Source organism: Heterocephalus glaber, unplaced genomic scaffold, assembly GCF_053883595.1.
Source record: "Heterocephalus glaber isolate CG9 unplaced genomic scaffold, H.glaber_assembly_v1.0 deba00000347, whole genome shotgun sequence".
NCBI lineage: Eukaryota > Metazoa > Chordata > Mammalia > Rodentia > Bathyergidae > Heterocephalus > Heterocephalus glaber.
In genome coordinates this window covers 32,463,671-32,479,301 of record NW_028258143.1, presented here as the reverse complement: position 1 = coordinate 32,479,301, position 15,631 = coordinate 32,463,671, and the positions used below count along the sequence as shown (strand labels likewise).

The 15,631-nt window shown below is 37.6% G+C and overlaps 1 protein-coding gene across 7 annotated transcripts in view; it reads left to right on the top strand.

The window, feature by feature from the left end:
- The window catches only part of Uggt1 (UDP-glucose glycoprotein glucosyltransferase 1), a 134,826-nt gene that overhangs the window by 70,821 nt on the left and 48,374 nt on the right, over positions 1–15,631 (top strand). For all 7 annotated transcript variants that reach the window (XM_087198852.1, XM_087198844.1, XM_087198859.1 and 4 more), the window contains 2 exons: positions 2,103–2,267; positions 13,291–13,411. In XM_087198852.1, coding sequence (XP_087054978.1) covers positions 2,103–2,267; positions 13,291–13,411 — 286 coding nt within the window. The remainder of the gene's footprint in view (positions 1–2,102; positions 2,268–13,290; positions 13,412–15,631) is intronic.

Sequence of the window (15,631 nt, the reverse complement as noted above, 5' to 3'; positions counted from 1 at the left end):
ATTTATATCTATGCCTTTTATTCATAAATCTGACGTTATATCCTCTATTGAAGTAAGCAATTGTTTTTAAAAGTAGAAAATATACTTCAAGTAAAACTTTTAAAGTGAAGAGAATTTATTTTGATTAGGGTTATATATCTTTCAAAGCCATTAGGAAATGTTCTAACTTGCACATGCAAATATTTTTTATATCTGGCATGTTAACCTTGTGTCTTTATTAATCTCATTTGTTATTTGTGAATGACAAAGTCACTGTAAGACTTTGCCTGTAATCAGTGTTTAATAATTTATTATTATTTAACATTTTCAGTGATTTGTTGATAGAAAATTTCATATGTAATTTTTCAGCTTCACTCTGATAATTAGGTTGCATTCTTTTAGTCTTTTGTAAACTATTTACAAGTGATAAAAAGGGAAACATTTAGTTAAAATACCTCTCCCTCACTCCTGACTTTAACTCAATAGCCATTTTCAGAGAAAACCAATGTTACTCATTTTTATTTTCAATTAGCTTTATAATGTAAGGATGTTTTTGTTTTTTGTTTTAGGTGGGGTCTCATTATGTGTTGTCCAGGCTGGTTTCAAACTCCTGGGCTCAAGCAGTCCTCTTGCTTCAGCCTCTGGAGTGCTGGCAACACTTTGCCCAACCTTTATTTTTATTGGTTGAGGGAGATGGTTTTTCAAAGCTTAGATTATATTAAAATTAAGTTTTAAGGACTCTGTGATATAGCTAAGATTTTAAAATGGAATTAACATGGTAAATAAAAGTTTAGGGAGTGTAAATTTAAATATCTTAATGATACAGAGAGATGGCTGAAGCCAACTTTGGCCTTTTGCGGGGCCTCTGCCATATTATGGCCCATAAATTACATACCATCATGTAGTCGCTAGATTTGGGGAGAGACTAAGCACTCTGTTCCTGATGACTGGTATCAGTTACCCAGTAGGAGTCCTACTTGTGCTGTCTTCAAAAAGTTATGAGTAATTCTGCAGTTTTCAGAAAGGATCAGTTAGAAGATGTTGAATAAGAATTTTTAAAAATAACCGTCTTTATTTCTTTTACTGTGCAATGTTAGTCTCAAGGTACAGTGTCCTTGTTGACATTCAGGGAAAGTATCTGCCTCAGATACATTTGCCATTTGGTTGCCCTGTCATTTCCTTGCTAAAGCTTCTTTTGTCCTGGAGAAGGAAAAAGAGTAGGCTTAGTGTATCTTAATGCACCTTTGAGCAGTTTTTCCACAGAGTTTATTTTGTTTTCTATGGGTACAATTTATTTGATAGAGGACATACATATGTATGTATGTATGTATGTATTGACAGGATCTTGCCATGTAGTTCAGGCTGGCCTTGAACTCATGGTGATCCTCCCAAATGCTGCGATTTATAAGCATGTGCCACTACATCCAGCTCCCATATTTATTTAGAATTGGTGTAAATAATTTCATTTCAGGGCATTCTGCACAAGACCTCTACTTTTTTTTTTTTTTTTTTTGGTACCGGGAATCAAACTCCGGGTCCTTGTGCTTGCGCAGCTGGCGGCGAAACCACTGAGCTAAATCCCTGGCCAAAGAGTTCTATTAATTTATTGTAGCAAATAGCTGGGTTGCGCATTATGATAGCCCCTGGCCATGTGGTCATTTAATTGGAAATTAACTAAAATTGACTAAGTACAGATTTAGTTACTTAGTCACAGTAGCTAGATTTTAAATGCACAGTTGCCACATGTTAATGACTGCTGAGTTAGACAACTTAGACAATATTTCTGTCATTGCAGAGAGTGCTATTTACAGTGCTGACCATAGTACATTCATATAGTTCAGTTTTAGCAATCTGGACAACACACATATACTCAAATGTACACACACTTCCTAATTTGCAAAGTTTTTCTGGTTTTACAAAAACACCTCAGTAATTCAATCTTAAATTTACTCAGTAGAATATTAACTGTGATGTCACTGTTTTTAGGAATATCATTAGTTATTTCTTTACCATATTGTTGTGATTTTTTTGTTCTTAGTACAGGCACCTAAGAAAAATATTCTTTGTTCCATTTGTGCTATGAGGGGCAAAAACGTGCTGTTTTGTGGTCTGTTGTTTTCTAGGAAGCAAGAGGCTACTATGAGCAGACTGGCATTGGTCCGCTGCCTGTCGTTCTGTTCAACGGAATGCCCTTTGCAAAGGAACAGCTAGATCCTGATGAGTTGGAAACCATCACAATGCACAAAATCCTGGAGACCACTACCTTCTTCCAAAGAGCAGTGTACCTGGTGAGCAACACTTCAAGGCTGACTTTAAGAGAACAGTGTGCTTATATTTTTGTAGCTTCTGCAATAGGTAATAAAATTTCTTAACCATCACTTTTTCTTTTTCTTTTTTTTTTTTTTGCTGCCATGTCTTCTTAGTCTTTTTTTTTTCCCATTAAGTTTATTGGTACATTTTAGATACAAAATACAGTTACATTCATCATTGGGATCTTGTACCTTTACATGATGTATCTTGGTTCTTATTTTTTTTTTTGTATTAAATTCTTTTATTGGTACATTGTAGGTATACAACACAATTACATTTCTCATTGGGAATTGTACCTTTACATAATGCATCTTGGTTCTTATTTTTTCCCCATTCCTAGCCCTCCCTTCACCCGCTCCACCCTTCCCTATTTACAAAGACTTTATTTCCATTTTTTCCATTTCTCATCATTTTTCCTTTCCCTTCTTTCCTTTCCCCTGCCCCTCCCACTACCCCTACCCCTTTGGACCTTTTCTTCCTATTTTGCATTATCAATTATTCATCCTAATCATTGGTACATTTTAGGTATACAATATAATGACATTCATCATTGGAAATTTGCACCTTTACATAGTCTCTCTTGGTTCTTATTTTTCACCCTTGCCCAGCCCTCCCTTCAACCGCTCCAGTCCTCCCTATTTACAAAGATTTTGTCCTATTTTTCCATTTTCTCCTATTAATCCCATTCCCTTCTATCCTTTCCCCTAGCCCTCCCGCTTACTTCCCCTTTGCCCCTTTTCTTCCTATTCCACATTACCTATTATACAGTTAGTCCTTATTGACACTTTCAGTTTCTCACAGGAGAGAAACTATTCCGTATTTACACATGTGTGTCCTATTTATTTCACTTAAGAGTATGGCCTCAATGTGCATCCACTTAGCTATAAATGTCTCTAATTTGTCATTCTTTATGGCTGAGTAGTACTCCATTTTATAAAAAAACCACATTTTCTTTATCCAGTCTCCAATTGATGGGCATTTGGGCTGTTTCCAAGTTTTAGCTATTACAAACTGCGCTGCTGTGAACATGGGCACACATATATCACTGTGGTATGATTCTTTTAATTCTTTGGGGAAGATCCCCAGCAGTGGAATAGCGGGGTCAAATGGCACTTCCAGTCCTAGTTCTTTGAGGTATCTCCATACTGATTTCCACAGTGCTTGCACCAGTCTACATTCCCACCAGCAGTGGAGCAGGGTTCCTCTTTCCCCACAGCCCCGCCAGCATTTGTTATTAGTTGATTTCATGATAGCAGCCATTCTTTCTGGAGTGAAGTAGAATCTCAGCATTGTTTTCATTTGCATCTCTCGAATGACCAGTGATGTTGAACATTTTTTCATGTATTTATTTGCTATTTCTACTTCTTTGTGTGAGAAATGTCTGTTCATTTCAGATGCCCATTTTCGGATTGGGTCTTTAAATTTGGGAGGTCTGATCTTTTTAAGTTCTTAATAGATTTGAGATAGTAGACCTTTGTCTGAGGAAGAGCAGGTGAAGATATTTTCCCACATTGTAGGTTGTCTCTTCACACTGCTGGTGGTTTCTCTTGCTGTGCAGAAGCTTTTTAATAAGAAGAGATCCCATTTGTTGATTGTTTGTGCTAGTTCACAGGCAACTGAGGTTTTGTTCATAAAATCTTTTTCTACACCGATGTCTTCAAGGGTTCTACCTACCCTCTGTTCCAACTGGTTCAGAGTTTCTATTTTAATATTTAGATCTTTACTCCATTTTGATTTTAGTTTCGTGCATGGTGAGAGATATAGGTCTAGTTTTAATCTTTGGCAAGTTGAAGCCCAATTTTTCCAGCACCATTTATTAAAGAGGCTATCTTTCCTCCAGTGAGGGTGTTTGGCTCCTTTGTTGAAGATGCGATGGCTGAGTGTGTCTGGCGTTGTTTCTGCATCTTCTAATCTGTTCCACTGGTCCTCAAGTCTGTTTCTTTGCCAATACCATGCTGTTTTTATCGCAGTAGCTTTGTAGTATAGTTGCAGGTTGGGGATTGTGATACCCCCTGCCATGTCTCTGTTACCTAGAATTGCTTTTGCTATTCTGGGTCTCTTCTTGCTCCAAATGAATTTTTGGATTGTTTTCTCGAGGTCTATGAAGTATGCTGCTGGGATCTCAATTGGAATTGAATTAAATCTATATAGCAGTTTTGGAAGTATGGCCATTTTCACTATATTAATCCTTCCTACCCAGGAGCAAGGGATGTCTGTCCATTTTCTGATATCATCTTCAATCTCTCTTTTCAGAGTGCCATAGTTTTCAGAGAAGAGGTCTTTGATTTCTTTCTTTAGGATGATTCCTAGGTATTTCAATTTTTTGGATGCTATTGTGAAAGGAATTGTTTGCCCTGTTTCTCTCTAAGTGAGTCTTTTGTTAATGTAGAGGAAAGCTATTGATTTTTGTGTGTTGACCGTGTACCCAGCTACTTGACTGAATTTGGTTATTAAGTCTAGAAGACTTTTGGTGGAGTTCTTGGGGTCTTCTATATAGAGTATCATGTCATCTGCAAATAATGACAGTTTGACTTCTTCCTTACCTATCTTTATTCCTTTTATTTCTTTCTCTTGTCTAATTGTTGTGGCTAATGTTTCCAGAACTATATTGAACAAGAGTGGTGATAGTGGACATCCTTGTCTTGTTCCTGATTTTAGTGTGAAGGATTTCAGTTTTTGACCATTTAGTATGATATTGGCTGTTGGTTTTTCATAGATGGCTTCTATCAGTTTGAGGTAGAGACCATCTATTCCAATTTTTTGTAGGGTTTTTATCATAAATGCATGTTGGATTTTGTCAAATGCTTTTTCTGCGTCTATGGAGATAATCATACAGTTTTTGTCCTTGACTCTGTTGATATAGTGTATTACATTAATTGATTTTCATATATTGAACCATCCCTGCATCCCTGGGATGAATCCCACTTGATCAGGGTGTATGATCTTCTTGATGATCTTCTGCATTCTGTTTGCCAGTATCTTATTAAGGATTTTTGCATCTGTGTTGATTAGTGAGATTGGCCTATAGTTCTCTTTTTCAGTTGGGTCTTTCTCTGCTTTGGGGATCAAGGTGATGCTTGCTTCCAGGAATGAATTTGGGAGTATTGCTTCCCTTTCAGTTTCATTGAAGAGTTTAAACAGTAGTGGCAGCAGTTCCTCTCTAAATGTCTGGTAGAATTCAGCAGTGAAGCCATCAGGGCCCGGGCTTTTCTTAGTTGATAAGTTTTTAATTACATTTTCAATTTCATTGGTTGATATTGAGTTGTTCAGAATTTTTAGGTCTTCTTCATTCAACTTTGGTAATTCATATGTATCTAGGAATCTGTCCATTTCTTCTGTGTTGTCCATCTTATTGGCGTATAGGTTCTGGAAGTAGGTATTGATGATCCTCTGGATTTCTGCTGGGTCTGTTGTAATTTCACCCTTTTCATTCCTAATTGCATGGATTTGGGCCTTTTCTTTCCTTTTTCTGACAAGGTTGGCTAAGGCTTTGTCAATTTTGTTGATTCTTTCAAAGAACCAACTCTTGGCTTCATTGATTTTTTTGTATCATTCTCTTAGTCTCCATTGCATTGATTTCTCCTCTGATCTTTATAATTTCCTCCCTTGTATGAGCTTTGGGGTTGTCCTGTTCTTCTTTTTCTAGAAGCTTGAGGTTCAGCATCAGGTTGTTTAATTGGGCTCGTTCTGTTTTCCTAATATGCGTATTCACTGCTATGAATTTCCCTCGTAAGACTGCTTTCATTGTGTCCCATAGATTCTGATATGTTGTATTGTCATTGTCATTTAATCAAAGGAACTGTCTGATTTCTTCTTTAATTTCCTCTGTGACCCATTGGTTATTCAGAAGTGTGTTGTTCAATTTCCACGTGTTTATGAAATTTTTTGAGTTTCTTTTGCTATGGATCTCCAATTTCATTGCACTATGGTCTGATAATATACAGGGGATAACTTCATTTCCTTTGCACTTACTTAAACATGTGTGAGTATGTGGTCTATTTTGGAGAATGACCCATGTGCAGCTGAGAAGAATGTGTATTCTGATTTTGTGGGGTGGAAGACTCTGTAAACATCTGTTAAGTTCATTTGTTCAAGAGTTCGATTGAGTTCTAGTATTTCATTACTTATTTTTAGTCTAGTTGATCTATCTATTTGTGACAGTGGGGTGTTGAGGTCCCCCACTACAATTGTATTAATGCATATATGACTTTTCATGTCCGTTAGTATTTGTTTTATATAGTTGGGTGCACTAGTGTTTGGTGCATAGATATTTAGGATTGTCATCTCTTCCTCTTGGATTCTTCCCTTTACAAGGATGTAGTGTCCTTCTTCATCTCTCTTAATCAGTGTTGGTTTGAAATCTACTTGATCTGCCAAGAGGATAGCTACTCCTGCTTTTTTTCGGGTTCCTGTTGCATGCAGTATTGTTTTCCACCCTTTAACTTTCAGTCTGTGAGTTTCCTTTTGAATTAAGTGTGTTTCTTGTATGCAGCATATTGTTGGATTTTGCTTCTTGACCCATTCTGCCAGTCTATTTCTTTTGATTGGTGAATTGAGACCATTAACGTTGATGGTTATAACTGAAATGTATTGACTTGTCATTGCCATGACTTTTTCTTTTTGTTGGGTTCTTCCCCTTTATATTTAATTTCTTGTCATGCGAGATGGGTTCATTCTGCTTTGCTTCCTGGGGTTGTGATCCTCAATGTCTATGTCTAGGATATTGTGTAAAATTCTTTGGAGTGTTGGTTTGGTATTCACGAAGTTCCTAAGGTGCTCTTTGTCATGAAAGTATCTTATTTTTTCATCCATTTTGAAAGATAGTTTTGCAGGGTACATCAATCTGGGTTGGAAGCTGTTTTCTTTTAGGGCTTGGAATATGTCACTCCAAGCTCTTGTTGCCTTGATGGTTTGTGTTGAGAAGTCTGCTGTGATTCTTATGGGCTTTCCTTTGTATGTGATTTGTTTCTTTTCTCTGACTGCTTGGAGAAGTTTGTTCTTCTGTTGTGTTTCTGGAATCTTAACAATGATATGCCTATGTGTAGATTTTTTTTGATCAAGGCTATTTGGAGTCCTATAAGCCTCACTTATCTGTATGTCAAGCTCTTTTCCCATGCTTGGGAAGTTTTCTGCCATTATTTCTGTGAAGAGATTTTTTTATGTCATCTGCACTCTCTCCTGTTTCTTCATTGAGCCCAGTCAGTCTTATGTTATTCTTTTTTGCATCATCTAGCAGCTGCTGGATTGATTTCTCATGTTCCCTTAGAATTTTGAAGCAATTTTTCTTTTCCTGGTCACTAATTGCAATCTTATCTTCTATATCTGAAATTCTGTCCTCACATTGGCTCATTCTGCTGTGTAGACTTTCAATGGAGTTTTTCCAATCCTGGAAATCTATTTGCCTCTGTTTTATGGATTCCATTTGTTTCTTATGTTGGGATTCCATCATGTTCCTCAGCTCCTCTCTAGATTTATTAATCATGTCTTGCACTAGGGGCACAATTTCTCCTGTTATCTGAGAAATTATTTCTGATTTCATTTTTTCCAGATCCCCTTTTGTTGCCAGTTCAGTAGGTCCAGGTGGTTGAGTATCAGAGTGTTCCATCTCATTTCCCTTTCGGGTTGCTGTAGGTGATCTGGAAGTGTGGTTTTGAGACTTATTTACGTGTTTTTTCATTTCAACTGGGGCAGGGGGCTGTTAGCGCCTGCACGGATTACCTCCTCTGAGCTGGCAGAGGTGGGACAGGAGCCAGGAGCAGCGGTAGGGATGGTGACCCAAAAGCCCTTTCCTGTGGGCTGGGAGCAGCAGGAGGGATGGTGGCTGGGAAACCCCTTCCTCTGGACCAGGAGCAGTGGGATGGTGGCTCAGAAGCCCCTCCCTCTGGGCCGGGAGCGGTGGGAGGGATGGTGGCCTGGAAGCCCCTTTCTCTGGGCCAGGAGCAGCGGGACAGAAAGTGAGCCCTTTCCTCCGTGTTGGGAGCAGCAGGAGGGATGGTGACTGGGAAGCCCCTTCCTCTGGACCAAGAGCAGTGGGACGACGGCTCAGAAGCCGCTACCTCTGGGCCGGGAACAGTGGGACTCAGTACCTTGGTCTGGTGGTCTGGTGTCCTCTGCGTCTTTGTAGTGTGGAATCAGGTGGCTGCTTGTCTGCAGCGGGGTGATTCGGTGTCTTCCGCGTGACTCAGGACCTCGGTAGGGCATGCACAGACCTGCCTGTTTGCAGCGGGCTGATTCGTCGTGTTCTGTGAGACTGAGGACCTCGGTAGGGCATGGGCAGACCTGCCTGTCTGCAGCGAGGTGATTCGGCATCTTCCGTGTGACTCCTCTTGATTTTTATTTTTGTCCCCTTTCTCTGCCCTCCCTTCACCCCCTCCACCTTTCCCTGTTTGCAAAGACTTTGTTTCCATTGTTTTCTTTTCTCATATTTTTTCTTTACCCTCTCCCTTCCCCTACCCCTCCCAGTTCCCTTACTCCTTTAGACCTTTTCTTCCTATTACACAGTATCAATTATACATTTTTGATTACAATATCAAAATTTACAGTACATTACCACAGATTTTACAGAATTTAAAAGGATATAGAAAGCACATTACAAAACTCTTTTTTGAAATAAATTTGACAACTTCTAAAAAGTACCTTGGAAGACAAATTAATGAAACTGACTCTGAGTGAAATGCAAAATTTGAATAGCGCCTATTAAAGTATATTCCTAGCTTGAAAACCTACCTATATGACAACAACAGGCTCATATACATTTTAACAGTGTTGGAAGACATTTATTACCTAATTTTAAGACTACCTCTAAAGCTACAGTAATCAAGGCAGTGTTGGCGTAAGGAAAGACATATAGATCAATGGAATAAAATAGAGAATCTCGAAATAGAACCACACAGATATGGTCCACTGAGTTTTGAAAGATTATTTAACATTAACATTTTATAGAACATAAACTCAATTCAAGAGCTGAGGAAAAGATAGTGTTTTCGGCAAATGGTACTAAAACGCCTGGTATCCATATGTAAAAAATTAACGTCAACCCTTTATTTCCATACATAAAAATAACTTGAAAGGATCTATGAACCTAAATATGAAAGACTAAAACTATAAAACTTTAAGAAGAAATTATAAGGGAAAATGTTCATGAATTTAGAGTAGGCAAGAATTTCTATTTAAAATGTTACAAAAGCCATTTTCTGACTGAGATTGAGACTTTTTAGTAAATAAAAGCCCCTCAGAATTTTACAAACCTTTAGTTAATTTCTTGAGTTTTTCGAAAGTGGATTTTAACTGTTTATTTTTAGTGTTTTCAGAGTTTCTTTGGAAGAGAAGCTTTTCAGAGATCTTTACTCTGTCATTTCTGCTGAATGACATTCTCAAGTATAGTTTTAAATATCAGGTAACATTGATAATAACCTAAGGCAAAATATATATTTAAAAATTTTTCTTGTAGTAAAAGATACAGAACATAAAACTTACCATTTTAAGTATATGATCCACTGGCATTTAGTACAGTCACAATCCTGTGTAACGGTCACCACTATCCCCCTCCAGAACTTTTTCATCATTCCAGACAGAAATTGTTTTTTTTGTTTTTTTTGTTTTTTTTGGTACCGGGGATCGAACTCGGGTCCTTGAGCTTGCGCAGCAGGCGGTGAAACCACTGAGCTAAATCCCTGTCCCTCCAGACAGAAATTACCTACCCATTGAATGATAAGTCCCCATCGTCTCCCCATCCCTAGCCACTGGTTATGACTATTCTACTTCCTTTCTCTATGACTTTACCTCTTCCTCGTAAGAGTGGATTCATATCATACTTGTTCGTGTCTGGCTTATCTACATTGTAGCATATATCAAAATTTCATTCATTTTAAGGCTCAAAAATATTCCTTCCATCTTTTGGCTATTTTGAATAATCTTGCTACTGATATAATACAAGTATCTATTCCTATTCTGATTTCAATCCTGGCCATACACCTATAAGTGAAATTGCTGGATCATATGGTAATATTATGTTTACTGTTTTGAGGAACTGCCAAACTATTTTCCACAGCATTGCACCATTGTACATTCCCACTAGAAACACACAGATGTTCTAGTTTCTTCACCTCCTTGCCAATACTCTAGGCATTCTAATGGATGTAAAATGGTATCTCATTGTGACTTTATTTGTATTCTCCTGTGACTAGTGATCTTGAGCATCTTTTCATATGCTTCTTGGCCACTTATATTTCTTTTTTGGCAAAATGTCTGTTCAGGTCTTTGCCCATTTCTTTATGAGCAGTGTTCATGTATTTTATATCACATTCATTTGTAAATAATACACAATTTTATGTGGAGTATATATCTTTTATTAGTACATGTTTGCAGAACATAATAGTTACTCATTATAGTTATTCATTATGGGGAGCTGATACATTGAATTTTTTAATTTTAGTTGAGTTGTAGGAGTTTTTTATTTTGGATATTAATACCTTATCACAAATATGATTTGCAAATATTTTGTTTCATTCTGTGGGTTCTCTTTTCACTCTGATATTATCCTTTGGTGCACAGAAGTTTCAATTTATGAAGTCCAATTTATTTTTTCTTTTGTTCTTTGGGCTTTCAGTGTTTTAGCTAAGAAATTAGATAAATTAGAATACTAAATAGAATAGAAATTAGATACTAAGCCCATTGTCATGAAGATTTTCTCCAGTGTTTTCTAAGAGCTTTATATTTCTACCTCTTTCGGCCTTTGATCCATTCTGAATTAATTTTTGTATAAGGTTAGGGCCCAGTGTCCTTCCTTTACATGTGGATACAGAGTTTTTCCAATATCATTTGTGAAAAAAGGCCAGAAAGAAATTGTTTAAAGAAGATGCTGCATGTTAATGCATTCATACCAAAAAAATCCTTGGTCAAATTCCATTGCACATCCCCTTTATGGAGCTGCTGGAATGGGAACAAAGTTTTCATTGGAATGAGGTTGGCTTAGTTTTCTAAAGCCATGAACAAACTAGGAGAAATACTAATTTTGTTGTATTTAAGTAATATAAAAAAGTTAAAATACTTACTGGTCTCCTTAGAAATGTTTAAATTTTCTCCAACACTTGCTTAGCCCGTGTGGCCCTGGTTGCTATTCCCAGCACACCCCACGCCATCAGCATAGTTTTTGTTTTCTGTTTTTCAGATACTAACATGTTTGTTATTTATAAGAGTAACCATTTAAAAATATTAGCCCCTCTGTGACTGAATGCTAGTTTTCCTTTGCTTCTACATGTATGGTCAGTGAGAAGCTTGGTTTGTGGTAGATAATAAAAGTTTTATTTTAAATATTCTGACAAAAATAATGTATGTTCATATACATATTTTTTAAAGGGTGAAAGTTCTTTCTTTCCTGAAGCCCTAGAGAGGTGTGTCTGTGTATTTTCATGTACACAGTGAGTATTCTAATTGTTGCACCTAGTGAGAAAGAACCAACCAGAGACCGATATTAAATCCACACAGGAGTTTATTACCGGCCCGGACCCAACTGGAGCCTCGACTGGGGGGAGATTAACATATTTTATACACCTTTGAGGACATCAGTTTCTAGGCCCCCCTATGGGATAGAACTAGTAAAGCAGCAGAAGGTACAGAAGCAGAAAGTCCTGCTATTAGAACATTTGTAAAACAATAGTTGATTAATTGTTGTTTCTAAGAGACTCTCTAAGGGGAGGAGGTTTCTAAGCTTCCTCCTTTTGAGTTCATCTAAAGGGCAGGCAAGTGAGTCATTCAGCAGCAATATGGAGTCTGTCTTGCTAACTAGAGTCCTTCACTAATATGTATATCTTCTTACATTTTTTGAGAAATATCAGGAATTGGAATTGTGGTGTCAGAGCATAGTGCACATTTTAAATTTTGACCTAAATTTTGAGTATATCAAAAGACATGTTAGCTAGTTTAAAGTAGATAAATACAAATGGAAAACTTTCACCCATTTGTTTCTGTCTTCACTAGTTAGGTTTCCTTCCTAAAAACAACTACTTTGTGTGCATGCATGCATGCATGCATGTGTCTTTTGTGATGTGTGGCCGGTTCATATGGTCATTATTAGTTTATCATTTGAGAATTTGCTTATCTCTTGGGGTATATAGTTGCACACAATGTCTAATTGGAATATTTTAGGTTTGAATGTATATGTTTGAGTCCTAGCTTTCTCTTTAAAATGACATTAAAATACACTTTTATTTTAAATGTTTTAATTATGGTCAGTTTGGAAATTTCCAGTTATTAACATTTACCCCTGAGATCACCTTAAAGAAGTACAACTATTTCTATAATACTGAGATGTACAAAAGAGAAGATAAATAACAAATGAGCCTTCCTTTCCCCAGGGTGATTATGACTTAGGAGATGGGTTACTCAAATATCTAATTTTGAAAAAAGCTTGGAGTGATTTTTATTACAGTAAGTACTTGAACGCTCGTGAGTAGACCTTTGGTGTGCTACTTTAGGAAGAAGGTATCTATGAATAGATCTCATTCTGCTTATGCTAAGTCTTTTAATTTATTTATTTATTTTTGTCCCGGGGATTGAACTCAGGACCTTGTGCTTGTGAGGCAGGTGGTGGCACCACTGAGCTAAATCCCAAGCCCATGCTAAGCCTTAAGTAATTAGCAGAGCTTGATTTTGTGTGTGGAAACTTAGTCATATAAGGAGAATATGCATTTCATATTCACATCCCTTTAGCTCTGTGACTTTGAGTAAGTTATTTAACTTTTCTGTATTATCCTTTTCCTCCCCATCTTTAAAATGAATAACATGTGCCTCCCATTGGTAATAGAGTTAGGGACACTATAACATAGAACACCCAGCTATGCTCGGTGATGACAAGGACCTGTAACATGTAACTTCTGTCTTTAGCTGTTGTCAACACATAAGAAGCTATTACAGAGCTAATAATGTTTTAGTTTCTGGTGAATTATTATTGATGATATTCACTTAACCTCCCCACTGCTCTCTGTTTCTTTCTTCCTGTAGGGTGAACTGTCTCACGATCAAGATGTGGTAGAGTATATCATGAACCAGCCAAATGTTGTTCCACGAATCAACTCTAGGGTTTTGACAGCTGAGCGAGAGTACCTGGATTTAACAGCAAGTAGTAAGGAAACTTTCAGAAACAATTTTAGGCTTTTTGATTTGTGCTTTGGATTGTTTGCATTTATTAGATTGTAATGTGACGAAGATAACCCAAGATTGTGACAAAATTTTATGTCTAATTCACCTTGAATTCATAATTTTAATTTCTAAATTCACAATTTCCTTCTACAGAAGATAAAGTCTTTCTGCTTAAATCTTGTAAACTTTGTAAAATATTTAGTTCCATTTAAAGTCTAGTTAAACAGGCATTAGAGTATAAGAATGGGCCTGTATTGTTGGGATCTGTATAGTCATAAACCATTAAGCAGTTTCTTCATTCTCTAGAATCCATTATCAAAAATGTCAACAATGCCTTCAGGGGAAAAAATAGCGATTTCATTGAGATATAATATAATGCCATAAAAAAATCAGACTATTTTTCCCTTGTAGTTTTGGGGCTAAAACTCAGGACCTCAAGCATGCTAGGCAAGTGGTCTACCACTGAGCTTTATCCCTCACCCCAAACTCAACCTTTTAAACTGCCCAATGGAGTGGTTTTTATTTTATTTTCAGAATTGTGTAATCATCACCACTGTCTAAAAGTAGAACATTATCATCACCCCAGAATGAACCGGTATATCCATTCCCCCTCCTCCTGTCCTCCGGCAGCCACTAATCTACTTAATCTGGAAATTTGCCTATCCTTGACATTTCATATCATTTAAACCTTTTGCACCTGGCCTCTTTCATTTAGCATGTTTCTATAGTTCATCCTTTTAGCATAACAGGATTTCATTTTTTAAAAATGATTTAAATATTCCATTATAAGCCTAGCGTGCAATCCCAGCATTCTGGGAGGCTGAGGTAGGAGGATCTTGAGTTAGACCCCAGCCTGGGCAAGTTAGCGAGACTCTGGCTAAAAATAAAAAATAAAAAGGGCAGGGGATGTAGCTCAGTGTAAAGGCTTTGAGTTCACTCTCCGGTACTAAAAAATCCACTAGAACCTTCCTGTGGTGTTTGGGTGTTTTCCACAAGAATACCTCTTTAAAGCTAGGGTAAGCCCATATGCAATTTGTTCTGTATGCCTCCCATTAAGATTCTGAAGGCCAGATCAGCAGACACTTGGAAATTAGGTGGAGCTGTCATCACTCTCCTGTGATGACCTTTCCCCACTGAGGAAGGAGGGATACACGAAGTTATAACCAACTGTACTTAAGTGTAATGAAACTGTAGATCTGTTTATGGTTGTTACTTTGTAGTACTGTATAATTCACTTGAAACTGAATTTCTTTTAGGCAGAGGAAAATGTAAACATCTGCCTTAAAAAATATATGTTTATGTATACATAAGCATACAGGCACAGGAAAATATATTTGTCAGTATTTTAAAAAGAAACTGCCATAAGTAATCTGGCTTTTTCATAACTGGGCATTAGCTTCTTACCAGAAGCTTTACTAGAGTAAACTAAACAGTATTATGACTCTCAGTCCAGAGTTTTTGTTTCCATCGTTTTAAATTAAACTTGAAGGGCATTGTGGAATACCCATGAATGAAGAGCACGGTAGCAGTTGCATGTTTTGGACTTTCATTTCCACTGAATGTTGTAGTGATGAGCTCTGAAGCAGTGCTAGTCCACAGTGGCAGAGACGCAGCTGAACCCAATGCAGGTGTCAGTGAAAAGGCACTGGCGCCTCCCTGACCAGGCAGGAACAGCACCATCACCCAGGCTTTTCTGGTTTTTGCTGCCCCACAACCTTGTAAGACATTGGTTAGATTTTTATCAGTATGACAAAATACTTGAGAAAACCAACAGAAAAGGAGAAATGTATTACTTTGGTTCATGGTTTCAGAGGCTTTATTTCATGATCAGTTGTCTCTGTTGTGTCTGGGCCTGTGGCAAGGCAAAGTATTATGGTGGGGAACATGTGGTGGGACAGTGCTGCTCACCTGGAGGCTTCCAGAAAGCAAAAAAAGACAGGAAGGCGCTGAGGTCCCAATACCACTCCAAGGCCATGCCCCTAGTGACCTAACTTTTTCCCCCTATGCCCCATCTGAAGGTTCCACTGTCTCCCAGTAGCACCACAGGCTGGTGGCCATTTCTTTAGCATATAGGCCTTGAGGAGACATTGAAGATCCAAACCAGATATCATAACCAGATAGATATTCACTCTCAAGGCCGTAGTGTCCTCTCCCTGGTACATGTCATGGATAGTCTGTCGCGTGGATAGCACTCTATGTGCAT